The sequence below is a fragment of the Amblyomma maculatum genome, chromosome 2 (assembly GCF_055883805.1).
Source record: "Amblyomma maculatum isolate TAMU_Amacu chromosome 2, ASM5588380v1, whole genome shotgun sequence".
NCBI lineage: Eukaryota > Metazoa > Arthropoda > Arachnida > Ixodida > Ixodidae > Amblyomma > Amblyomma maculatum.
The window spans coordinates 47,087,929-47,114,167 of record NC_139345.1 but is presented as its reverse complement, the minus strand read 5'-3'; the positions used below and the strand labels follow the sequence as shown (position 1 = coordinate 47,114,167).

At 43.8% G+C, this 26,239-nt stretch overlaps 1 protein-coding gene across 1 annotated transcript in view; it reads right to left on the bottom strand.

Annotated features, from left to right (window-relative positions):
* Positions 1 to 262: 262 nt before the first annotated feature.
* The window catches only part of LOC146198560 (uncharacterized), a 47,579-nt gene continuing 21,602 nt past the window's right edge, over positions 263 to 26,239 (bottom strand). Inside the window, exons 3-5 of the mRNA XM_084594056.1 lie at positions 12,302 to 12,438; positions 10,514 to 10,646; positions 263 to 1,847 (exon numbers count right to left, since the gene is read on the bottom strand). Coding sequence (XP_084450182.1) covers positions 1,601 to 1,847; positions 10,514 to 10,646; positions 12,302 to 12,438 — 517 coding nt within the window. The 3' untranslated portion in view covers positions 263 to 1,600. The remainder of the gene's footprint in view (positions 1,848 to 10,513; positions 10,647 to 12,301; positions 12,439 to 26,239) is intronic.

The window sequence follows — 26,239 nt, the reverse complement described above, 5'->3', positions numbered from 1 at the left end:
GTGTGTGTGTGTGTGTGTGTGTGTGTGTGTGTGTGTGTGTGTGTGTGTGTGTGTGTGTGTGTGTGTGTGTGTGTGTGTGTGTGTGTGTGTGTGTGTGTGTGTGTGTGTGTGTGTGTGTGTGTGTGTGTGTGTGTGTGTGCGCGCGCGCGCGTGCGCGCGCAACTAGCGGCTAAAATCTCCTGAAGCAAAGGAAGGCTCTTTTCCTCACCCATCCGGACTTTTCTGATGCAGGACTGTGGCCTGAAGGTTTTAATGAAGACTGCCCTCGATGCACTAATAGAATATACATGTACACGCCACCCAGTCTTTTGCTCTACTTTCCGCCCATTCCGGAGAACACGGTGTACTTAGAATCCTAAGCCGCTTTCTGCCACATACACAACCGCATTCTACCACCTTCCTTCAACTGGTGATAGAACTCGTGTCGAAGGCTCCACTTCTTCAGTCCATTCAAATGAACCAGCTCATCAACCAACCGACCTTCTCTCCATGCTGGCCTAGATCGCAAAACACTTTGTCTGTTCAATACAACCCGGCTGCTCAGCAGTCTGGTTCATAAATTCTTTCTCTTTCCTTCACCAAGTGGCTCAACTAGCTGTGCGCTCGGGGGGCAGGCGAACAGAGTCAACTGATCAGCCTGGCTGTCGTCATGCTCGAACTATGATTCTTGGAGGTACGAATGTCCTATACTACTAATGTTACAAAAGCGAACACAGTTGCATCTATGTATGCCAATCTATATTCAAGCGTGTGTACGCTGTTAGTCTCCAGAAGATAGACGCTAAGGACTCAAACAAGAACATCATTGGTGCAAGTTATATTGGCTGTGATACTCTGTAACAATGACCATGGTTTTATGCAGTTAATTCAAACAAATATAAGGCCAAGACAAAGGTTCACTATTGTTTTACTTCGTGCGTGATGAAAGGGCAGAAACACTCTGAACAAATTTACACGGCATAATTAACACAGAGGGATATAAACATGGTATCCGGTGGTGAAATAATGAGACGTGCCCGGCTGCATAGATATATATTAAGATTCGCTTCGACGAGCATGCAACTTGCGAAATATCCTATATTAACACTCTTCTGCGACTCATATATGGTAATAATACATATGGAACGCTTATGCCCTTTTTAAGCCAAACATATAAAGAAGTCATTTATATGGCCGTTCGCGGCATTGTGCGGCGATCCACGCCAGTGAATCGCAGAGCGATAGGATAATTTGTTCAACTTGACTTGTATGCGTCGTAATCAATATCCATCAAATATGCCCTCGGCTATCGTTTCCAAATATATACGGTACATGGGACATTTATATTCATACAACACGCCTTTTGGAATAGAGAAACGTTTTACTTGGGCATTTGCATTTGCAATAGTTACGTGGCCACTGTTCTTTTTAGTCAAACTGCCAGCACTCCAAAGATCCGAAATTCGCTAAACACGTGCGAAAGCTCAGGCTGGTTACGTTTGAGCAAGATTTGGTTCGCTCAGAAAGTATGGACGCAGTTAGCTTTTCTTTGGGGCCACATCTACACAGCACGGACTATATTATGGTAAAACTCTGTCAAGGTGCGCATGCGCTCCCCGAGCTACCACCACAGGTAGCCCGCGCCGTAGGCCAGAAGCGCGGAAACTAGCGCAGTTTTCGCCGCGCTGGCGAGTCGCCCCGCTCCCGAGTCGTCGTTGAGGCACACCGAGGTCTCGTAGTTGCGGCAGAAGTTGTACAGCAGCCGGTTCGTCAACTTGTCGGCGTACAGCTCGACGTGCTGGCGGGCCTCTTCACCGCACGCGCCGGCCAGCCGATCACCCAGGCACTTGTGGTAAGAATGGTAGGCACTGCATGAAAAGCAGTCAGCGAGATGAGGGCAGACGTATTTGCCGAAACATAGCATGCATTGCAAATAGGGCAGGGCAAAGGAAGGCAAATATATATTTTGTTTGAACGGACGCATCTTGAAGGGGAGAAAGTTTGAACCCCTCCGTCGTCGTGAGACGCTATGCCTAATGGCTAGTCCCCGATCTAGCCATTATACCTATACTCGATGACAGCTTTTCTTAACAATAAAGTGAAGACTAGGAGTCCAGAGTGTTCGCAATCGTGTCATTCCGCTAACAGTTCAAACTACGATGTGCCTGGGGCGTTGCTCTTTTTGCAGCAGCTTGAGTTTCGTTATTTATGCCGCAGGCGCCATACGTGGAAGCTTCTTCTAACAAGCCATGCCTATGAATTATATTGTAATCAAGAAAACCGAGTTTTTCTTTGATCGATATTTAATGTCAAAAACTGAAAGTTAGGTTTAAAATATGCCCTCCTTATAATGATAATTTGCTATGCTCTAACAGGAAAATGCCAACTGAAAGCGGGGATTATGTCCCACTGTATATTAAAAGGCGCCAGTAGCCTCCGGTGCATACCCCGGAACAACTTGTCGCAGTGTATAGTCATGGTGATTTGACCAGTCCCACAGTTTATTGCTCAAGTAACCGGAATAAGAAATAAACATTTGACACTGACTCCTGAGAAAGGGGAAGAAGGCGATGGAGGCCTGCTGCTACTGAGGTCTGGTATTGCAATGGCAAAGCGTTCTGAAATTTCAGACCAAACTAGTCTAACAGTGACCAAGAAAATTCGTGTGTTATGGACGACAGTATAAAGTTAAATCGTCTGTTTAGATTCGGCTTAACTTTGCTGCACTTTCAGAAATCTCGCGTTTCACTCATAATGTGGAAGTCGCAAAAACCAGAAATAATGGGGTGATGGGATTTTCGATGTGTACAACTGCTTACCTTGTTGCTCTTGTCCTGAACATGCAGGCACTCAGATTCAATACTGTTACATTTAGCACGTATCTAGATGTAACCGGTTCTTTTTTTATATAACACACTTATTTGACGTACTGTTTACCAAATGTTTGAAAAGCTCCGAATGAATTTATTACAGTTACTTTTAACTACCATTTATTGCACTGGAAGTGGGAACGCTTCAACTGTCGCTCGGCTGCCCAAATGTTAAATATTATACTCTGAAAACTCAATTTGTTTTCAGACTCTCAGTAAATATTGCATAATCCGCAATTTGCTCACTCACAAGTTTTTGTGTAGCATTTTGTTCGCCCAAGTCTTAGAGGTGCATACTGATTCCAAACCCATTTCTAGCTCTTCCAACGTATTGCCTTCTTTAGTGTTTCAATCATTTTGCAATATCGAAAAGAGCGCCGGCAAGTGCGTAACGAGTTTGAAAAATTGAGGATAGCAAATTGCTTTCGTACCAGTGATGAGTACTATGCAGACATTGCATTTTCCCTCAGGCGCGATTTACTCATGCATTATACGGCAAATATTTCCATTCCTTGCCATTTGACGTGGCCAATTGGGAGCCAGCTCTTAGAGTACTAGTCTTTACGTTCGAGCAAAGTTTTATGTTTATTTTGGCCCAACAGCTTACAGTTAGTCACCTAGCTTGAAGTGTATGCAGTCAAATTAGCACTCGGAGGGGTGCAGATGGGGGAGGAGGAAGTCCGGGGAAAAATCACAACCACTTGTTGTGTGAAAAGATGAAAATACACGCGATGCCTGCTGTTAAGAAGAGTAGCAAGACTCTGATCATTACGCGCCGACTAAAAAAGCAAGCGTAGAACACAAAGAGAAATGAGTGGGCGTGGACTTCTAGCACATGCAGCTAAACAGGAGACATACGCAAATGATTCCCTTGTTGCATTATGTGGGTCAGAACTCCTTCTCTCTCAACAAGGGAGGGTTATTGTTAAATTGAGAAATACTATTCAATTTGTCACAAAATCGAGCCTGGCGACGCCTGCCGTCATCCAGCTCCAAATGGCCGGTTCGCGGCTAAGTATATTCTGTTGGTATATCATCGGCACTCGTTGGGAAGTTTTCGGTTGGATGCAGGGTAAAAATTTGCATCATGGTGTTGGACTTGTAGAAAATGCAAAGTAAACGGATTTCCCTTGTGTCAGTCTGCCACAGTTTTCAGCCGGTTAAAGCCACTGCAGACACTAATTGATTGATTGATTGATTGATTGATTGATTGATTGATTGATTGATTGATTGATTGATTGATTGATTGATTGATTGATTGATTGATTGATTGATTGATTGATTGATTGATTGATTGATTGATTGATTGATTGATTGATTGATTGATTGATTGATTGATTGATTGATTCTGTGACACGTCAGAGGCGCTTTCATTTTTTTTTAATACGCCTTAGAGACATGCTAACAACGTTCAGCAAGGAACTGATGCAGCAAGGTAGCTATTGCCAAAATTCAGATCTAGCCCGCGCTTATGAACGAGGGTTGAAAATGAGTTCAAAGGTAATTGTGATGACGCACAGACACGGTCGCCTTAACATAAGAGTTACACATGAAGGCGCACACCGCAGCACAGGTGAAGGCGCGACGCAACATGGGGCACTTGAGATGCTAGTGAACGCAGAATGCCTGGCTCGCTCGCACGCAAGTTACGCTCGCACGGAGAAGCTGTCACTGGATTGTACATCCAGAGTACTTATGGACTTCTGACCCTCGAAATAAGTCCAGACCTGCACAGTTAGGTTCTTTTACAATCTTTGACTCAGCACACGGATGTGTGTCCCAAGTATAATTAAAGTCAGACTTACGAGGGCGAGGACCGCGCATCTTCAAAAGATTTTATACCTTTTGCAGATGCACCCCGTTAAACGCTCGATGAAACTGATGCTGCTATGTCGAGCATATGAGACAGCAGTGTTTGTAAATAAATAAATAAAGGGCACAGCTCCCTTGTAGACTGTCATGGAGTCATCTAATACTAAACAAATTCGACAAAATGTCGCGCAATCCTGATCCAGAATTCCTGCCTAGCATTTCGTACTAGTATTCACTTTTCTTTCCATCTAAAATTATCTGCTTCCGATTTTCTCCTCCTAACTTTTCTTCGACAGTATGGATAATCAAGCCTGCTTCATACAAAACAGCCGCGACCCACGAAATATCTTGCACGCTTGCAAATGTGTTTTTTTTTTTTATTATATCCAAGTAAGCGTTATTGTTGTCCATGTGAACTATGGTGCAGACGATTTCGCCGCGTAAGACCAAGAAGTAATTCTGACACGCGCAAAATTTGTGTGGGAACTGCCGTATGTACCAGCCTAGTGCCGCTCGTCTCTCTGTGGCACCGTTTCACCGCCTGAATAAAAGAATTTCGCTCAGGCAGCCAGAGGCGACATTTAGGCCTTCGCAGCTTTCGTTCTATCGGATGTCGGTATTCGACATTACTGATTCAAGTTGTCGGTTGGTTCTGGTTCGGCAGTCTGATAACTTACAAGGTATCCGAGAAGAGCTGCTCACAACGAGCCACGCATAACACAGGTCAGAGTGTTTTCACTTTTTGTACATCGGCCGCTTCTTGATTGTGTAACGTGTGGATCGAGGGCCGGCTTATTTCGTATGTGCGGCAGACCTAATTATGCGTTTGTCCCTTTTACAAGCTTGATTCATGTTTTATAAAGTGGCCAGGCCGCGAATGGCCGCTTCTTTGTTTCGTAACTTCAGTTCTTTTCTATGTGTTTGAGTTCTGCCTTGGCTACTAGTCTGTTTAGTTACAAATTACCATTTCTATACGTATCTTTGCGAGTGTGATCACATGACTTAACACTGTTTTTGTTCACTATTCGTTTCTTCCCATTAATTTCTTGCGGATACGTATGAAGTTTTGTGCGGGTTCAGAAATTTATATAATTCTTATGTTGACTTTGCGGAACCATCAAAAAGGACATGAACCACAAGACGGCAGATCTACCACTTCTCGCGGTCATCGCTAGTTCCGCTATGCGAGACGTACATGAAGTAGCCCACATTGCTGCTAGGTTATAATCCTGGCATCATCTGCCACGTCACTTCTTTTCAGTTATTTGCACGCGCATCAGCACAAGTGTTTGCAGATGATCGAAGTTTGCCTTTCTCGGGGTTTATGATGCCCCTTTTTATTTCTAAGGTTGCTTCCAGGAAATTCATCTGTCGAAAACCACTTGCTCTGCCTTTCTCCAGATGCGCATCTTTTTTTTTTTTTTTCTGGAGGCAGGGGGGGGGGGGAGGATTGCGCGCGCTTTTTTTTTTAAGCTTATTGTCTCAGAAATAAATATGCAAATATGCTGCTTTTATGTGACTGTTTGACTTCTCTGAGTTATAAATTCGTCTTAAAAAACGGGGGAAAATGCCCCATCTTGTTAACAGATCGTGGGATAGGTAGAACGAACTCCTCCCCGTGGAACAGAGCAATGAGGACAAAGAAAGTGGTGGTTTGGGGCAAAGGTTTGGGAGGAAGGGGGGTGGGGGGTGGGAGGCGTTACCCCACCGAGTGCCACCGACCTCTGTGACGCCACTGAATATACAATCGGCTCGCACTCCACATATGTAAACAAATGTCTCTCAAATTCTTCCTCTCAGCATATTGCCAAACTCAAATACCTACAGAATCGCTATCAACTTTCATATTACCAAGTATCTTAATTGTCATCCCATTTTTTGCCCGAAATTACTAGCCTTGGCGTTATATTCCTGTATTCTTTTACGGGCATTCAGCACGAAAGCGCCTGTGGGACCCCAAGATTACGATTCTGCTTGGAGTATGGGAACAGACGAGCATTTGGTCAACGACCCTGCTCCGCCTGATAATCATGCACTACTGAAGCGTACCATATGAAGGGTCATTGTGCGCAGCCCTATAAATTAGAGGTCCACAGCAATTACGATAGCAAAGGCGGGTCACATATTAGGTCGCCTATCAGCAGCGAATACTCCAATACATCTAGTAGGATCTTTTGCTACTCGATATTATATTACAAGCAGTGCCCTTTGTGCTGAACAAGTATATTCACCCTGCAATTGTTATTTCCATTTATGTTTTGCCTTATCTTGTTTTAGGTAAGGAGTCCGAGTCCAGCCTGATCTGAAGGACATTGTTATATGCTAGACTGAGCGGTATACGATGAAAGCGTAAGGCACAACCATGAATGACCTATCGAAAAAGGTGCGTTTTGGCTAGGCGTAGTCAGATAATCTTGCGTCAGAAATGCATGAGCAAGAAAACATATAAACGGTAGAAAGCCCCTTTTTCAGCTTTTCTAAGAAGTGCTCCAGCTTCTCAAGTATATAGTCAAGAACAAGTAATTCAAGTCGCGCAGATCATGAGCGTCCGTCCAAGAAGCGCTCATAACATCACTGTGGGACATGGCTATAAGCATAAAACCGCTAAGACACGTAGCGTCACGTGCCTCGATTGTTATGCTCTGCTGTTACTTATTGAATTTGAGAAGCTACTGTAGGAGGCCCTGTGATTTTATTAAAGTTTCAATCAACTTATCGCGTTAACAGTAAAATGTTTTTGGTAACATGATGCAATATTAACAAACCAGCCGCAGACATTCCTGTTTTGTTTTTCTTTTTCTTTCCGGCATCTTCTCATCCTCCACGTATAGCTCTCTATTTTTTGCATTTTGCTCAACATGGTGTACGCAACATTGCCAGTCCCTCAACTCATCAGAGAAGAGTCAGCTTCTGGGTTAGGCAGTCTGGCAAACTACTCCCGGTAACTTTTATATCGATCTCTCGTTCCCTTCGGACCACTAAGCACTTAGCACTGATCGGTCTGCACAGAATAGCACTTTCTTATTTTAGATCGTGATCTGTCTTCTCCCGTTCCTCAGCTATAGTTGCCACATTTCTTGAGCGGGTGTACAAAACAAAATGTAGAAAAAGAACTTAACTTTATTCTTACGACTCTGGTAACTTCAGGACACATGGCAAGCGTTTCTTGTCTTTGGCTGCTTGCTTCAGCCTTGGCGCAATGCTCGTAAGAACTGCGTGGACCATTACCTATGGCGAAGTGAGTATTCAAGAGAAAATTCCAGGCAAAAAAAAAAAAACGCTATCAGCACTCAAGTTTCTTTTACCGCTTATTTTCTTGAGAAGAAAGTTTTGAACGCATTAAATAAAGCCTACGTCTGTAGGAATCTCTAAATTTAAATCATATGTGCATAGTGGTTTCAAAGCAACGCACATATACGCACTGACAGCATTTACTTATATTTTAGAGGCTATTAGTGTCAAACCATTATATGTCTCTGCAGCATAAAAGCCGGTGGCGTCCGGCGTCCACGGTACGAAAAACTGCGATCATAACTAATGCAGATAGTGTTTGGCCGATGGCATAGATTGCATGCATGGAGGTGGACGTGTCACCTGTAAACTACCGCCTACCAGAAGCGTGTTCGTAAGACAGCAAATTTTTTGGTGGAGTGGATTAATTGTGGCCACCTGCTGCAATGCAAAAACGTTACAGAGGCTCAATTTCGAGATAGACCACCGTCGCTCAGAGTACGACCATAAAACTGTCTGCCTACAATAACCTGTCACAATCAGTCATGTCAGATAACGCGAAACCATTGCAAGTCCCAGCAGGAGAAAAAAATTATCTGGGGTTTAGCTTTAGTTAACCCCGGAAGATTGCGTAAGCAAAGCCGACGTAGGTTCTCTTTCTGTTCTTTCTTCTTTTTCTTTTCCTTTGCCTTCTTTTCCTTTTCTTTTCTCTTTTTTTTTCCTTCTTCTTCTTCTTTTACTTCTTCCTCTTCTTTTTCTTCTTCTGAGGCGCGGCCTGCTTACCGACCGGGTTTACCCGGCGGCTTGAAGAGAGGCCCCATTCGCGGTTGTTTTAAAGGTCAAACGTGGCTACCGGCCAGGTTTACGCGACGGGCTAAAACCTGGCGTAGTATTGCTTACACAATAAAATTCGGCTTCCCTCGAAGAGCGAGAAAATCACAACCATGCCTTCCGCACATGGTAATTGCCAGGAGAGATAGCCTGGCACTGATTGGTCGGCTGTTTGTGTGACGTCATGCAACCACATGACATGGCAGAAGCTGCCAACTTGGGCAGCACATTTCAGATAAGAACCGAGTTTCTTGCATTCCGAATCGGACAAGCTACGTGTGTGTGTGTGTGTGTGTGTGTGTGTGTGTGTGTGTGTGTGTGTGTGTGTGTGTGTGTGTGTGTGTGTGTGTGTGTGTGTGTGTGTGTGTGTGTGTGTGTGTGTGTGTGTGTGTGTGTGTGTGTGTGTGTGCGTGTGCGTGTGCATGTGTGTGCGTGTGCATGTGTGTGCGTGTGCATGTGTGTGCGTGTGCGTGTGCGTGTGCGTGTGTGTGTGTGCGTGTGTGCGTGTGCGTGTGCGTGTGCGTGTGCGTGTGCGTGTGCGTGTGCGTGTGCGTGTGCGTGTGCGTGTGCGTGTGTGTGTGTGTGTGTGTGTGTGTGTGTGTGTGTGTGTGTGTGTGTGTGTGTGTGTGTGTGTTTGCGCGCGCAAAGGGTGGGTATTCGGTTTTTGTAGCGAAGTAGATAGCGTTGCGTGTATACAAAAAATAATACAGGGGACGACTATATAAGAAACCTTAAGAGCTGCTAAAAACGTGTTTCCGTACGGTCATTATGAATTTCTGCTAAGAAAAGGGCTTTGTTAGTTGCTAATTAACAGCTCTCCTCAGATGTTCTAATTAGTAGCACTAAGTAGCAGTGTAAGAGTGATAAGTAGAGCAGTTAAGCATCAGTGCTACGTAGGAGGGCTGCTTAGTGGAGCTAATTAGTGGTCCTAATTTTAAATAAGTATAGCATTATTGTAATATATACTGCTATCTACGCATTACATTACTGTATGGTATGAGGCGGTTGCATAAGAACTTTGAAATATTGCATCAAGCGCGCGCTCTTCAGGGGTGGAAAGGTAGCGCTCCCGGTTCCAAATGGTATCGGTTCAATTCGGCTTGACCACCTCGTATTTCCTTTACAAGTAAAATGTCTTTCCTTCTTCCCAAAAACCTTGGAATGCTGTTTGGCTGAGACTGCGAATGCATGGATGATGTCATAGGTTTGCAGGCTTGGAAAATTGTAGTATAGTTTCTGGGAATTTTTGAATGGCAGCAACCGAAACTTGATGCGCAAAAAGACACCTAGAGCTTAAGGTGAACCACCATCCATAATTGTCAGCGGGATACAGCGGGAATTGTAAGGTAATTAAGCGTATTTTACGCACCACCCATTTGCGTTCCTTTATAAGCGACCGATCACCAGGCCGCAGGTCCGCGTTTCATAGCTGTATTTTGTCCTGATATCAATTCGAGGCCGCTTGAGATCAAGCTCAACCTCTGCCTCAAATTACAGAGCTTTATAAACGAAACTTTTCTAGTTTCAGCTTACCGAGTATGGAAAGTTTGGGCCTAGAAGAAATAGGCACGGTATTTGCTCCCCGAATAAAGCTACAAAACCCAAGAATTAAGCCTACGCTCGTTCAGCGCGAATCCGGATACTTTAGAAGCGGTAGCCTTCGGAGGCTAGGCTTCAGTTTATGTGCATAGCGCTCGTTCCAGGCAGGCTGTTATCTTTCGGCACACGGTTCGAGACTTTGACGATGAGTAATATGGTGAAACATGTCATGCACTCAAAAGTGGACACACCAGCAGACGTCGTTGGTGTTGGTGAGCCCCTCGGAGTACTCCTTGTACTGGTCTTTCAGAGCACGCAGCCTCTCCGAGCACTGGTCTCCACTGTGGTTGTAGTTTCGAAGGCAGTTGATGTACGTCCTGGCTTCTGCACACAGAAGACTATGTTATAAGTATCAAAGCAGAGAGTTCAATAAGACACTGGTCACCATGACCTCTAAAGCAGCAAGAAGCGCCCGTTCTAGTCAAATGATCGAAATTCGGCGTTATTTCACAGATACTCGGCATTTAGGCATCCATACTTTTCCTTGCGTTTTTGATGAATTAATTAATTCTTCAAATAATCTGAACAGAAGAGATCCGGCAGTCCCTGTAAGTTTCTGAGAGCAGGTGCCTAGCGTAGTCTGCAGTTGTTCCGTGATTTTAAACCTGCTCCCCGTTCTCTCTTTATCTTTCCTCTTGTTCAGCCTGCCCTCTTTGCGTAAGGCAGCCAACAGGAAATAAGCCCAACTTGTCGCCTTCATTTGGCGTACTCTCTCTCCGGTCTCTGCATTTTGGTAGAGTGTTGAGATTGCTTATTTCTCGAGCAAGTTGGGGTTCGCGTAGAGTTTGTTATTAAAAGCCTGAATGATCTGCAAGCTTGATGCCAGCACCCTGAAAACATGATTACAAGTTCCCCATTGCATCCAAATTTGCAAGGGCACTTTCAGGCCATCTACTGCTCGATTTTTACTCAATTTTGTGCCCCTAACTCAGCATGCATTCACGCTGTTTATGTGGCTGTCGTCATATGATCACTGCATTCTTCGCAAAAACGAGTGCCTGTAGTGCGGCCCCTTCCCTTTCCCCATTTATCATCCGGGACGCAATTAACGTTGTTGAGCGAGGGGCCAATAAGAGATATATTCAGGGTATCAGCACACCGAATTTGGCGAATACTTTGTAAGGTTATCCTTCTCACCATAACTCGTACTTAATTACCCCAAACACAGCGTAATTTTCATACAGCAGCACAGAGTTATATTTACGGTTCCTCTTAGAGAGGACTCGGGTGTATTTGCAAATGCGATTAATCAGGATCGTGATCTTCCCGTTAGAAGCCTGAGACATTTTCTTCAAATTCCAGCAGCCTCTGCCAGCAATCTTCAGAGCACTCTGATTATAGCCGGCCATTTCAGCGGCTACAAGAGGCACATTTTTGTCTTGGAACCATGAGGCGGGGAGTCCAAAAGCATATACAGGGACACTTCAAGACAAGGCTAAGGTAGCACGTACTGCTCAGCCTTCCATACCTCCATACAGGTCCATCTACCTAGATACCTGGTAAAAGACAGCTGCTAGCATCGAGCAGGCCTCCTCAATAGCTGTCGCGCCCCTTCAAAGTATGCCTAAGAATGTCTCCAAATGACTTGAGGGATACTTTTCCAAAAGGTACAATGGTTGAATACTATTCCTTTATAAGTAAAAGAGAGGATAAATAGTGTCGTTTAATAGCGCTAAGTAGACCAATTAAGCATCAGTGCTACGTTGGAGTACTGATTATGGTCCTAATTTTAGCTAAGCATAGCAGTAATGTAATATGTGACTGCTGTCCAAAAATGCGGACCATGCGGACGATGGAGAAATGCGGACCATGAATTGTGTCCATCCGTTAACCCTTGCCTTGAGTCACTCGACCCGTGCACTTCGTTAGCATCTCCGATAGCATGGAGGATAGAGAGGTGCTTCAGACAACAGCCTCGCCGGCGTGCAGTACGTTGCGGCGCATCGCCGGTTCGATTAAAGCGTGAGCGTAGTCCTCACCGTTGTCAAGCGCATCCCTGCACTTGAGCTCGGCCGTCATACGGCCGCTCTCGACGAGCAAGCCCAGCCTGTTCTTCTCCGAGTCCGCGCAGCGCCCGATTCGGGACTCGATGGCGCTGAACAGGATCTCCAGCTCCCTGCGAGCGCCCCAAGGAAGACAACCCGTCAGCGCACCCACAACACCACGTATATATTGGGCCTGTGTTCAGAAGGCTGAACTTCTCCTCACCCTCTTGACTGAGAAAGAAAGAACGCAAAAATACGAAGATGAATTGACTTTTATGCTTAGCGAGATGCCGATAACTCTAGGGAATAGTTTGAAAACGGAGTTAGAAACGATTCGTTTCAGATTCAGTCATTCGCCTTTTCTCCGACAGGTGAGCGCCACTCTTAATATTAGCCGGAGATTTCGATATACACAGACAATAGCGCGCTAGTATTATGTCCAAATAATAAAAGTATTTGAAATGAAAAAAAAAAAAAAGAAGTAACGAGGTTGCTTGCATAAGTGGCAAAATAAGCGTAAAGCTATTATTTGTACAGTAAAAGTAGTGACTACTTTTTACTTTTATTAATTCACACATATCAAATGAAATGGGAACTATAAAAGCAGCTACTCTTTAGCGATTGGTAAGGGTGCAGAAACAGGCAAAGGACAACTAAAGTACAGGTCAGCTTTGGCACATGAACTCACTGGTGCTTTTGACAGGGCTCAGCATCAACAATTTGACGAATTTTCGCGTACTCATTTAAATTATAGAATGACACACTGTAAGCACACGAGTGCACTAGGAGAGCCCTCATGTCCAGATTTCGCTAATGTGTCCTTCTTGACACATTGTCCAATGGGAGCCCATTGAAATGTGTGAAAGCGAGATCTAGAAATTGCCTTCACAAAAGCACGCATAAGCAAGAAAGAAGCAAAATATGAGCACAAACAAAAAATGGCTTTTTTTTAATCGAGCGCTTTAAAAAGGGGTAAAAGGAGATAATGTGGCATGTTGAGGCTTGGATATTTTACGCTGCCTTTCCGACTGCAGCTTATGTTATTAGCACTTACATTTTCACTAAATGAATCGTCTTGAAAAGTTAGCAGTCAAGTTTAGCGTATTCTGTGGTCTTATCTCATCGCTCTTCGGCGCTATAAGCTTTCAAACTGCATTCCGGACACACAATATCACTTCTTAGTCTCTAATAAATGTTTTATCCGGAAAACTAGCTTGGGGACTTAACAGCAACAATGGCAAGGACAATAACGCGTTTTTTTTTTTTAACTACAACCGACGTTTTTAATGCCTGATGGCAAAATGGTGAATACGAAAGTCATTGAGTTCGCAATTTATTCTAACTATACAGACCCTTCCTTCTCTGCGAAATAATTTTGTTCAGCAGGCCACACCTGTAAAACTATTAGACCGGAATTATAGTTTCCCACCGAAAGGCAGCGTGCACCGCAAACTCCACAAGGTAAGTAACAACCAAGGCGTTAACATGTATTTCTGGCTTATTCTAGCAAGGGTCACGTAGTTCCTAGATACGCCAGAATTAACACGAGCTCCCACATTAAGATAACAAGCAAGTATTTGTACGAAGTCAAAGAACAATATAGCGCACGTTACGCGAATATTATTTTACAAAGCTGGGCACAGAAAGCCCAGCTTATTGTATTCGGGAAAGCTGCTTATTCGTTTTAAGTTGTTTTCGTTCCCATGGTGACGGTAGGTGAGCGAAGAGCTCAAATAAAGATGTTCGCTGGAGAGTTGTGTAAAACCTAAAATTCCGGGAGTCAACTTTTGGCCGCCAACAACAGTTCCCCGGGTGTTGAAACAAAAAGAGATAACAGCGTTCCAGCTGCCAAGAAAACAGAAAGTGAACAAAGATAGGGGATGTGGCACAAGAACGAGTTAGCGTCGTTCAAGAGCGGCGGCTAAGAATAACGCATGTTGCGCAGCCTCTATCAACCCTTGAGTTAAACCGACTTCCAAGCTCGCTTTTTATCGACTTCCTGGCTTGCCCCATCGTCACTGCACAGGCCGACCTATCTTGCATTGCGTTACCCGCTGAACACTGCGGAGAACACGTTTTCACTTTCGAGGCGCGCGAAATAACGACATTTATTCTCTTCTAAGCATCGCTGTGCGCGCCATAAAGAATGAAGAGGGAAATAAGGATTCAGTCGGAAAAGAAATAAAAGCAATAACAAAGCAACACGCCAATGCTTGAGTCAGCCATTTGAAGCCGATTCTGATCTTGAAGTAAATACATATATACTTTTGTTCCCATAAAAGAAGCCGTATAGGCCATCGACCTACGACTGCTACCTGCTCTTTAACTATAATAGGCCTAGCCTCGCCGTGGTAACCCTAGTGGCTTTCTTTATTAATTTCCATTCCCCTTATTTCGCCCATTATGCTTTGTCATCGCTCCCTTGTATTTCTGTAACCACTTATTTGGCCAGTATTGCTCCGTGCCGCAATCAAAGCTTTCCCCGCATAGACCAAAAGTAGATATATCTGGCCAGTTGTCCTCGATAATCATTGAAGTATTGCTGAGCTATCTTTACATCCGCTTATGCTAATTCTAACATGTCGTCAAGGCCGAATCTGCCAGGTACTTCATACTGCGGGCACTTGTATTTTCTTTTACACACTCCATCGCGTATTCGAAGTCAGGCCGACCCGTGAGAAAAATTAGCCACTGTCCCCACTAAAGCTGCAATGGATGCAATGGAAAGGTGAATCGCTCAACGAATGTTCTGAGCTGGTAGTGGATGGTTAAGGTACAGTCGTATCTAATCGTATATCGATGACACAGCTAGTGGCGCTGTGGGAAGCTCGTCACCAGAGATAGCGCTGCATTTTGAGCAATACGCGCAGGCAAGCGCAAAAATGCGATGTTTATGATAGCTCGCTAAATTATTCAATCAATTATTTAAATAAACTTCCTGAATAGTAAGCAAGAATTCTGGAGGTACCTGAATGAAATCGCGTTCTTTTAGTAGGCAATCGTCCTCAGCGCCAAAGCTGCCATATATTACCAATAGGTTAGTAACTTCTGGAATTTATCTCCGCTACTGCCTACTGGGCAAAAGAAGGAGCGTTGGGGTACATCGCTAAATCCCAGTGAATCGCCAGTGGTAGCAGCGGTACTTTGATAAGGAAGTCTTGCAGATTACTATAGGAAAAAGCTGTCCGCAGTGCCATCTCTCCCCGTATACTCTGCGTTTAAAGCAAATTTCACGCGGCCCTGCCATGCTATTTAGCTTTAACTAAAGACGTCTTAGTTTCTTTGATTATCTTTAAACTTCCAAAATATCGCTAAGAAGTTTTCCTTCGTCCATTCGGCTATTCCAGATCGCAAAATTCCATGAAGGATGGATCTGCGTAAGGAACGTCACCGACCATGATACACTCATTGTATTTATCATAATTTCCGATGATATCTTTCTTTTTAAGGACACTAAACACGAAACCCTTCGGTAAGTTTAGATTCGAGGATTTCTAAACGTAGTTCCTAATACGTGACGAGAACCAAACGAAAGTGGAAAAGCGGCATGCAGGTGGTACCACCCTTTTCCAGAAAAGGAAAAGCAGAAAACCTCTATGACAACCATTAACTACTCCGAGCCATAGCGGCAGAAGTACTTGGAAGAGGATGAATTTCACTTCTAGCATCAGTAATTACACGGGGCATGAAGCTTCCTCCTGTCACGTGACACAGAAGCCTGCGCGTTGCATACATGCATGAAGCTTGGAAGTCCGCGAGAAAAGTGGCACCATCTCATAACCTACTGATGGCTTGAGGCAATAAATATCGACTAAAAAAAAAAAGGGGGGGGGGGGGGGGCACCAGGCTTTTCGCAAATAAATATGGTTTTTGTTTTGTAGCTGTTTTCAATTTTCGGTCAGCATACATTTCAGGAGAGAAAGAGAGATAAATATACATTTTTGTTAAGAGGAAGCGTGAAATATTCGCTACGGGTTGGCAGCCCCCTCAGTCTGGGAAGCCATGGAACCGAACCATGTCCTTATTACGGTCGATGAGAATACACCACGAGGCTGCATTTCAGGAAAGCCTCTTTTCTTCTCTTTTTGCCTTGACCCTTTCTCGCTGTAGGCTTAGAGTCGAGATCGGCTTAGATTCAAGTAAATGCTGTATGATCTCAGCAAAAAAAAAAATACATATATAAGCATCTTATAAGAAGAAGCGAATGATACGAAGAGCAAGTATATTCTGTGGTAAGGTTTTGTTGTTGTTGTTGTTGTTTTGTTTTGGGGTTTAACGTCCCAAAGCGACTCAGGCTATGAGAGACGTCGTAGGGGAGGACGCCGGATATTTCGACTACCTGGGGTTCTTTAACGTGCACTGACATAGCACATCACACGGGCGCCTAGCTTTTCGCCTCCATCGAAAAGCGGCCGCCGAGGCCGGGATTCGATCCCGCGCCCTTGGGAACAGTAGTCGAGCGCGTATATTATGTGGTAAAGCTTATGTCGATTCTAACCGTCACGGAGAACAGGAGCACTGCTTCTCGGCTTCGAAATAAGCGCAGACATTGGCCTGAACGCAACTGAGGATTATATTTTTTATACCTCGATAATACAAGTTACCTAACCGGCTAAAAAATTAGCTATTGCGTCTCTGCACACGATCTTTATTTTTTTTTTTCTTAAAATAGCACATGGCGGAACAGCGGATTACATTAAACTTTCATCATCGGTTCCCTTCGCATTGCGAAGCCTGCCAATTAACGCCGTAACCTAATCCTTCCTCCGCTAAAAGTTGTTCTTGTTTGAAGCATTTAACTTTTCTGGGTTAACTACAGTCTTGCTACTCGCACAGTGTTAAAGGTCCCGGTTGTGTGACATCGACTTATTACTTTTAGCATTCTGTTAAAACTTTTTGGTACACCCTATCCAGCTTTGATGAACGGTGAATGGTGAAAGAAGTGAGAGGAAATGTTTGTTCCAATCGATATAAATTATTATAAATTAACTAGATCAGCGTTGCGTGCTCTGTTCCTTTGCTTGTCTCACTTAAAATGAGATTGCTTTGTTTTTCTATTCTTATTCGCCATTCGTTATCGTTTTTACTTAGAAAATCTGACTTTATTTCATTCTCTGCCTCCATGCAGGCTTAGGAGATATAAGCACGCTATCAGCGCACCGTGGTCGAGTGATGGCTGCATGAGGCGAGCCCCTATTCAGCACTTTTAGCAGAGTCCTTGAATTCTGTGGTATTAGATGGCTCTGCTTCTATTCTGGCAGCGCAAGCGTTTATCGATCGATCATGCATCAATAGGAACTGCATTTCCTTTTACTTTTTTTTTTCACATACTTCTCGTAAGTTCGCGCCCCTTTAATCTGGTAGAAGGGAAGCACCGAAGCATGTGCATCGTGCAATTGAACACACGACAGAACGCGGAAGATAATTCTTTAGACATGCAAAGAATTTGTTGTAGTCAATCACGCATGTTTTGAGATAGCAAAGTATCAGAAAATTTTATCATAGCGTAATCCGTGATCAGCCACGTAATCCATTCAGACCTGGGGCCGCTCACTGAGCAGCTCAGCCCAGTCCTCGTAACGCAGGCGCAAATAGTTTTCAGTTTTTTTGTTTTGTTTTTTTTTTTTAACGTGAAGCGAAACAGGGGAAAAAATGCCAAATATAACTTAAGTAGACGAAGATAAAACGAAATTGATGTTTTTGGCCAAGCGATCGCGTTATACGTGCTTTCAATTGAGTTATCTCAAAATAAGAGCTTGAGGGGCTAATTGGTGCTGCATCATATTCAGAAATGTGGCGCCGCATTTCTGAATATGTTTCAATTGAGTCCAGTTTAATATAGAAAGTTCGCTTCAATGCGCTCTTACAGCAGACCTCGGATATATTGAAGCCTGATATTCTGTGTTATCGTTACATATTGAACACGCAGATTATCATCTTCAATGTTAAAGTAAAAGAAAGTTGAGGGAGACATCCCAACCCAGTTTTGCGTCGCTCGTTCGACATAATGAACAGCGTGCGATGATTCTTCAAAGGGCGCTTGTACACCAAAAGCGCTGGGTGATCACTTCTTACTCGCTGATAAGATGGGCCGCCTGCGCAACCTTCATTAGAACTATCGACTTTTGGACGAGTTGTTGGTGCACGACTGGTTGAAAAATGAGCAAGAGTGGACAAGACGAACGAAGAACGGATCAGGCGCTACTGCAACTGAAATTTATTGCACGAACTCGACATTTATAGCAATCTACAAGGATGAGGGAAGAGAAGAACACAACCCTGCTCGCCCTGCTGTGTTGCCCACGTTTGATCTGAATCTACGCGGTTGTTTGAAATGGCGATATGAATTGCATCACTTCTTTGCATACCAGAAATATTTATGTCCTGGCATTCACCTCCGGCAGTTTGTCATAAGGATATACTCAATAAAAGTGTTCGTTAAGAGCGTGTAACTTCTACTTCAGCTGATATTCCAAGCTTGCAGGTATTTGCAGATTTGAAGTTCTACACGCAAACCGTATAAACTTGCACGAAAACAGCCATATATTTCAGACAGTAAGCGCTTTCAGCTATGATTGCCACTCGCTCTTGCCTCATCGCCGAGCGTCTGCTCATTTCCTTTCATTCAGCACCCACAGCTATATCGCCAAGTGTGGTATGGTAGCATTTTTAGACACCTACTAGACGGGGAATAAAAAAAAAGGACAGACTAGATCATATATTGGGTATTTATGGGTGATGCATCGAACTCTGCGACAATGCCAACTGTATTATGTTACATTTTTATGCATTTTGTGGCTTCGCACCAATAACCTGTTCGCTTTTACTGACTCGTGGGTAATCTATGGCAATACGCTTTTAGGAAATCGGATCGAACTTTTAACTGCCTTTACATTCCCATCACCTTCATTCTGATCGTACCTGTCATAAAGAGTTTCATTATTCAAAAGTAAATGCAAATTTCGGCCGAATTCTGCCCTTCTGTATTAAGCATTTTCAAAATCCCCAGTCCTCTATAATGTCCCCGCCTGCAGTGAGGTCACGTTTCCTCTATAGAAAACGAGCCGATAAAAAAAAATAATAAATACATAAATAAAAACGTTTAAGTGGGAGAGTTGGGGGCGGGGAGGGTAGCTGAGAGGGGGGGGGGGGGGGGGGGGGGCTGACCGAATACATGCATGCAGTTCTGCCGCTCGCGAAAAAGAAGGAGGTGCGCGCACCGCTGACTCGGCACCTAAGTATACGTGACAGTCTTACAGGTGAGCCTCCTCGACTGCGCTCTTTTAGTCCAACTCTGCATGGCGCTGAAGCAACTCTCTTTTCATTTTTTTGCTCCTCTGTCGTTGCAAGCGAGCGGTGAACGAGATGCTGACTGTGTCGTAAAAGTTCCCCGCGCGTAGCACCGAAAAAGCCCGCAGTAGCTTTTCCCCAGTTTCCTTGATGGCAGTCACCGACCTCAGTAATAACTTTCGTATGGCTGGTTGGGTAATTTATAAAAGACGTAACTACCCAGGACTCCTCGTTCGTGCTCCCAAGCGGGTATTCTTCGGCCTCGTCGTGAAGAAGATGACCACCGACATCCATTCCTTTACGCCCACGCATTTAGCTCTCCTTCCTACGTTTGTGCAATATATGACCGCTCATGATGTTTTGCATGTTCCCAGAGCTGCTTGTGCAACTGCCGCTTGTCAGCGTGGAAATTTATTACGACATTTCAGGATGCCACGTGCTCGTCAGAACAATACACGATTTGAAAAAAATTCCATTATGTGCCAGTATATTTGAGTATGCTTTGAAATCATCCCGCATGACTGTTCAAAATAATCGCATATACATTCTGTTCAAGAAATAAATAATATGGCAAGAAGCAAGACTGGACAAATGACGTACAGACACGTGCGCTGACTAGCAACCAAATGGTTTATTGCTACAGACGATGCAGCATATAACGGAAAAGACAGGAAACCGGAAACCGTACAACCACGCAACCCGATTTAAATTGAGCAAAGTGTCTGATTAAGAAACGCGTGTTCCTTAGAGAATAAAATCATTGAATGGCTGATGATATAGATGCCTTCTAGCCTTTCTATATTGCAACCCTCAGAAATGAGCCTCGAGGTAATATCTTTATATAGGGCGATGAGAATGATCTGATTGAGATGCGCTTCGCAGTCTTTACACTCTGCGCAATTCATTGCAAGATGCTTTTTGTGTGACCTTTTCTCTATATCTTTTGCATGTTCACGTAGCCGATCGCTGATGTAAAAATGGCCACATGACGTCGCAGTCTTGTAGGCAACACCAGCACAACAGTCGACGAAATCCTTCTTTTGCTTCTTCTCGCAGCCTCTTTTCTTGCTTCCATCGTCGTTCACACGTTTGCACAATCCGCTCTGTTTATTTTGTCCGAAGAAAACAACAAAGTAGTGCTCGCTTTCCTCACGATTTTCATTAGGTTGCTCGAAACTGTGGGTACGTACGGGACACACGCTTTTTTTTTTCTGTCTGACCATTATCGGTGCGCTTGTTCTTTCGTAGTCTACATTCGGCAAGCAAGGACTCGGTAACACTTGACACAATCATACTGGGATACCCTGCTGCAGATAGCCTATTCATCTGTGCGTAGAAATTGGTTTTTGTTTGATGATGACGTTGCTCAAGTTCAATCGTGTTGCGTGGTTGTGCGGGTTCCATTTCCTCTTTTTTTTTTTTTCTCATCTCATTTCCTTTATATCCCAGCCTCCCATCTGTAGCAATAAATAATTTTTTTTGCTAGCCAGCGCATATGTCGGCCTCTCACTTGTCTCTTCTTGCCTCCCGCTGTATTGATCCCTTCTTCAACCTGTATCAACCACCGGTATGCGCCCTCTTCTGGAATAGATTGTAATTTGGTAGTAACCTCATTTTTTTTACTATTTTGTGTGCACGTGCGCGTCAGTAAGCATTTACAAGATGTTGATCGTTTTCGACTTTCTATTGTTTGAAATAAATGAACGACATCAGCGGTTCCATTGTCAACAGCAAACGCGCATCGCTTCTTTCATCCAGCCGGATCTAACTGAAACTTTGAGCAGTAATCGGAAAGCAATACAGTTCTCTCAACGTTGCTATAATTGCCTTTTTTGTCAAAATCATTTTGTTTTTTTATTGTTGTTTTTTTAAGTTTGTACCTTACTTCAAATAACATCGCCATCCACCGAAAGTTTATCTCCTCCTCTGTCTTTCTTTCCCCACTCTTTATCCACTGTGTTTAAAAATAATTATCTCCTTCTTTCTTTGCACTTCACCTTCTCATCGAACCTCTCAATACTTGCTTCGCAAATAAATCGCATTGGCGTATGCAGGCTACGTGAGTGATTTGGGGAATGTCTTTCAAATCGAGTGGGATTACGGATAAGCAAGAATTTCTTTAAGTTGAAGTGGTTAAAAGTGTTCTCATTTTCAAGGAAGATAACCCGTCTGACGAGAAGCGATGACGTTTAAGTGTAGTGTGTTCTTAGTGTCCATGGTACTCTTAATGAAGGTTGCCTGAATGAATGCCTTTGACAAGGCCTCTCATCGTAGCACAATAATTAGATGGGAATTCACCATGTCATGCCTTCGTTTCGTCGCCATGTATTTGTGCACATGTTTCGCGAGCCAGCTTCACTTTAAACGAAAACATGGACCCGTAAGATTTGTGAGAAGATGATGTTTACCAACGAATAGATGGAAACAAGGATCAATGAGCTCTATAAGAAAGCGATGTTTACTAGCATGAATGTCGCCGCGAACTGCCCTTCATGAGGACGTTTAACTGCGCGTCCACTCCTTCCCAAGAGCAGGCGCCGAAATGAGTAGGCCTAGAATATAGGCGGAGCGTGGATGCGATCTACATGAGGTGTATAGCTGAAGAAGGTACGGAAGAGACTGACAGGAGAAATAGTGGGAAAGGGGGGCTTGGCTTTGCTCGGGATGAGGTATATGTTTCAATCCGAAACTTCACTTTTTGCAACTAAGTATCCGAGAGATCCTGCGGAAATACTTTGAGGAAACGCCTCAATGCGCATGTGGAGTGGCCGTGATTGGTCAGCAGGTGCATAGCAACATTATATAACTGCATATTAACGCTTTGGTATGCACGGAAACGGCATAGTAACTGCATAGCAAGGTGGTACCTAAGCAGCTAGAAATTCCATTGTATAGCGCTGCACTTTGAAAGAGCGCAAACACACACGACCACTAAGGACAAGAGACGAGACACAAGCACGCTTGTCCTTAGTGGTCGTGTGCGTTTGCGCTCTTTCAAAGTTTTCCAAAAATGAACCAACTCGCCCAAAAAGAAGTGCTAATGAATAGCGCTACAGTCGCTTAGAGAATCTAAATGAGACCTAATTGGTGACAAATGTGTGTCTCCTTCGAAACAATTGCCCAAAGCTATCCTACAGAAGAACAAACCTTATCCAGTACCATTTTGGCCGGATATTAGTATGTTATCCAAATTTCTCTGCATTTTTCTCTTTCTTTTTTTGCGCAGCTTCTTTAGTCGCAATGCTGCGATGAGGTAATCCAAACTTCACAAATTAATAAAAAACTTTTTCACGCAGCGTTTATCCAACTCAACCTGACTAAGTTGAACCGGACTTAACAAATTAAACTTCAACAAAGAAGAAATGGACGAGAAAAGGTAGGAAATCAGGGTAGAGAGGTTAGTACACTATAAGCACATTAAACCAGTGGGAAACCTACGATGAGATTGCACCTTGATGAATATTTCTAGTATTTTTGTCTGTGCCGGTGGTTGTATAAATTTAACAAATTGTGGCCAGCACCCTTTCCATGGTATGTAGATAACCAGACCTTGAATCTTCAAGCCAAATTAATAAACCGGGCTTAATGACCTCACCACATTCCTTCCAAACAAAAATAGCTATTTTTGTCGTCTCGCAGGCTGGCATGTTTAGCAGATTTAAAAAACCGTTAGCCCATTTCTCAAACCACAGTTTGAGAAATCCGAAAAACGCAGTTTTACATTAAACAAAAATGAGCTAAGATGCATTTTGTATTCCCCTGTGTAAGTACAGAGGAATGAAATATTACTGAAATTGAAAATAACTAAAGCTAGCGTCAGCGAAGATTATACGTTGCGGAATAATAGTTTTATAGGCTCATATTTATTAGCATACACAATAAAATATGTTTCAATATTAGTGGGGTTTAGGAACGGTGAAAACTGCCGACTGAAATAAATCTAGTGCATAATATAGCCGGCAGTCTAAAACCATATCTACTAAAACTAACCACTGAGTTGGCGCACCTGAGCTTGTCATGTTGGCCCATTACTGTGGGATAATTCAAAATTTATTAGGCTTGTCGTAGCAAATAAAAAAGTATACTGTCTTTATAACGTCCATCAATTTGCTGCCCTTATCTTATGAAATGCCCAACCTAAATTTGCACATACTAGGACTGAATGTTAAATATCGTTTGCATCTGCACCCGAAAAGGCTACCCATAGGCTGTTCAATCCAACAGTGCTGAGTGTGTGTTTTGTTTAAATTATGATCCAAACAAAAAAAAAAAGGGCTGCAGGCACTTTGCTGTGAATTCAGGCCTGGTAGCATCAGCAAGGCTTTCTTACGCGGAATGAGAATTGTATTTGGCAATGAAAGGTATAAATATTGTAAGTTATGCTGAGTTTATTTTATACATCAATATAAGTGTGGAGATGCAATTAAGCCAAACCGAAACAAAATGAAAGTGATCTTGATTTTTCAGTGTGGAGTCGGAGACTAATTGCAGAGCCAGATTTGAATTTACGAAAAAAGGCTTTTTGTACATAATCATGCGTTCTGTTTCGGTCGCATATCCACTCAATAAGTCCGAAGATCTCTGCATATAGATCTCGTGCTCGATTATTCCCTGCAGTCATCAAAGACGACTGCTGTTCCAAAGTTTCGTGGCCTGTTTTTCTACCGCTAAGGCCCAAGCGGCATGCCATATTAACAACTATGTGAGCTCCTGTGGGTTTATCGACAAGAAAACACAACCAGAAACGTATGTTTGGAAGAAAGTTTCAACAAAGCAATAATAGCGACATATTTTACTATGACCGGCGGATGCTACAATACGAGCGGGTTGAAACCGCTCGTATTGAAACCGAGAGGAATGAAAAGGACACGTCCGTGTCCCTGAACTCTGCCTTTACATCACGAAATTACGAAAGCATTTCTCTACCATATTCTTGTTCAATTCGGGATATTGTAGTAATGACATTTCGGGTCTGTCTGGAAACGTTCTGATGGTTAAACTAAAGCGGCAAAGAACCAGGCATCGAGTCCAATGCGCGGCATGTTTGCATCTTTATTTATTTGTAAAACAAGTTATTACAGGAGTGAAAACTAAGCAATCATACCGTAAGAAGGTGTCAAAGTAGAAATCTATGGTACCAGATGGCTCTCCCATCATTATTTCAAGGAATGGAGACTACATAACGAGAGCATTCCATTAGAACACTTCAAAAGAAAGGTACGACTTCTATAATGCCGCGACTGAAACGTTCACTCAGACCAATGGCTTACGTTTAGAGTTACACGTGCATACCTCCTCTCAAACGTTTAAAAGCCACAGGAGTGAGAGAGGGGTGACTCTTTCTTAGCCATGCATGTGTGCCTCATTACGCAATTCTATCGTTCCAGACCTCTTAAATGTAAAAGTAATTCTGGCCCTCTCTCCTTCAAAAGCTAATACGTCTCGTGGGTGGCACAAGTATCTCAAGGCGTGCTTATAAGCAAAGATCGTTTGACTCAACATGTGAAAGAAGGTGTACGTCGTTCATCAATTGGAAAACAAGACGACAGTACAATGAGCCTGTGAACCTAAATGCCTGTATAATAAGCTCCCCACAAAGGAAAGTGCGTTTGATGCAATTGCACAACCCTTCAGTAACTCTTCCGATCGTCGCCCAGCGGATACTCGTTCTTCAATTCGAAAATCGATAGCTGGCTCGTGAGGAAAGAGAGCGCGATGTTAGCTCCATCTAACCGGCGGAACTAGAAATCCATTATTTAAGCCATTTGCGCGGGCTTTCAAAGACGGGCGAAGCAAATTCATGCCACGATCTTTCCCGACATAGTAAATCCGTACTGCCAACTGTGCGGCGAGCCTGCCACCTTAGACCATATAATCTGGGACTGCGCGGAGGATCCGCCTCCGGCAGATCTAGTACCATCTCCCTCGCTGGAAGACTGGGAAGCTGTTCTCGCCAGCCGGAACCCAGACGTCCAGTCCCGGGCCTCGGCAAGAGCGCAAGAGGTCGCTGACAGACTTGGACTGCCGGCCACCTGGAGCAGCTGAATGCAGCCCAAGACAAATACCAATCGCTGACAAATAAAGTTTCTCTCTCTCTCTCTCTCTCTCTCTCTCTCTCTCTCTCTCTCTCTCTCTCTCTCTCTCTCTCTCTCTCTCTCTCATGACCACGTCGTGCGCTTTTGTAGGTTCTGCAAAACATGGTTTGCTAGCGCAGAAAGCGAATGATTACTGTAGTGCAGAACAATCAGTTCCGTTCAGTCGTTCAGTCGTGTCCGACTCTTTGTGACCCTATAGACCATGTCACGCCACGCTTTCCGGTCTCTCACTGTCTTCCTAACATCACATAACTTCATCTGCAGCGCCTCGAGGATGCCATCCAACCATCGCGTTCGCTGCCTACCCCTTCTCCGGCGACCCTCAACATTTCCCAACATCAAATCTTTCTCCAGTGACTCCTCTCTTCTCATCAGATAACCAAAGTAGCTGAGCTTTAACTTTAGAATTTGCAGAATTTTAGTGCAGAACAATAGGTATCGCTAAAATTACGCATTGGATGGTTCGCTAAGCCAGAGAGAAGGCCCTATATATAAACAAACCAAAAGAAGGCCAATAACTTTCGTGCTGGCATGCATAGTTTTAGAC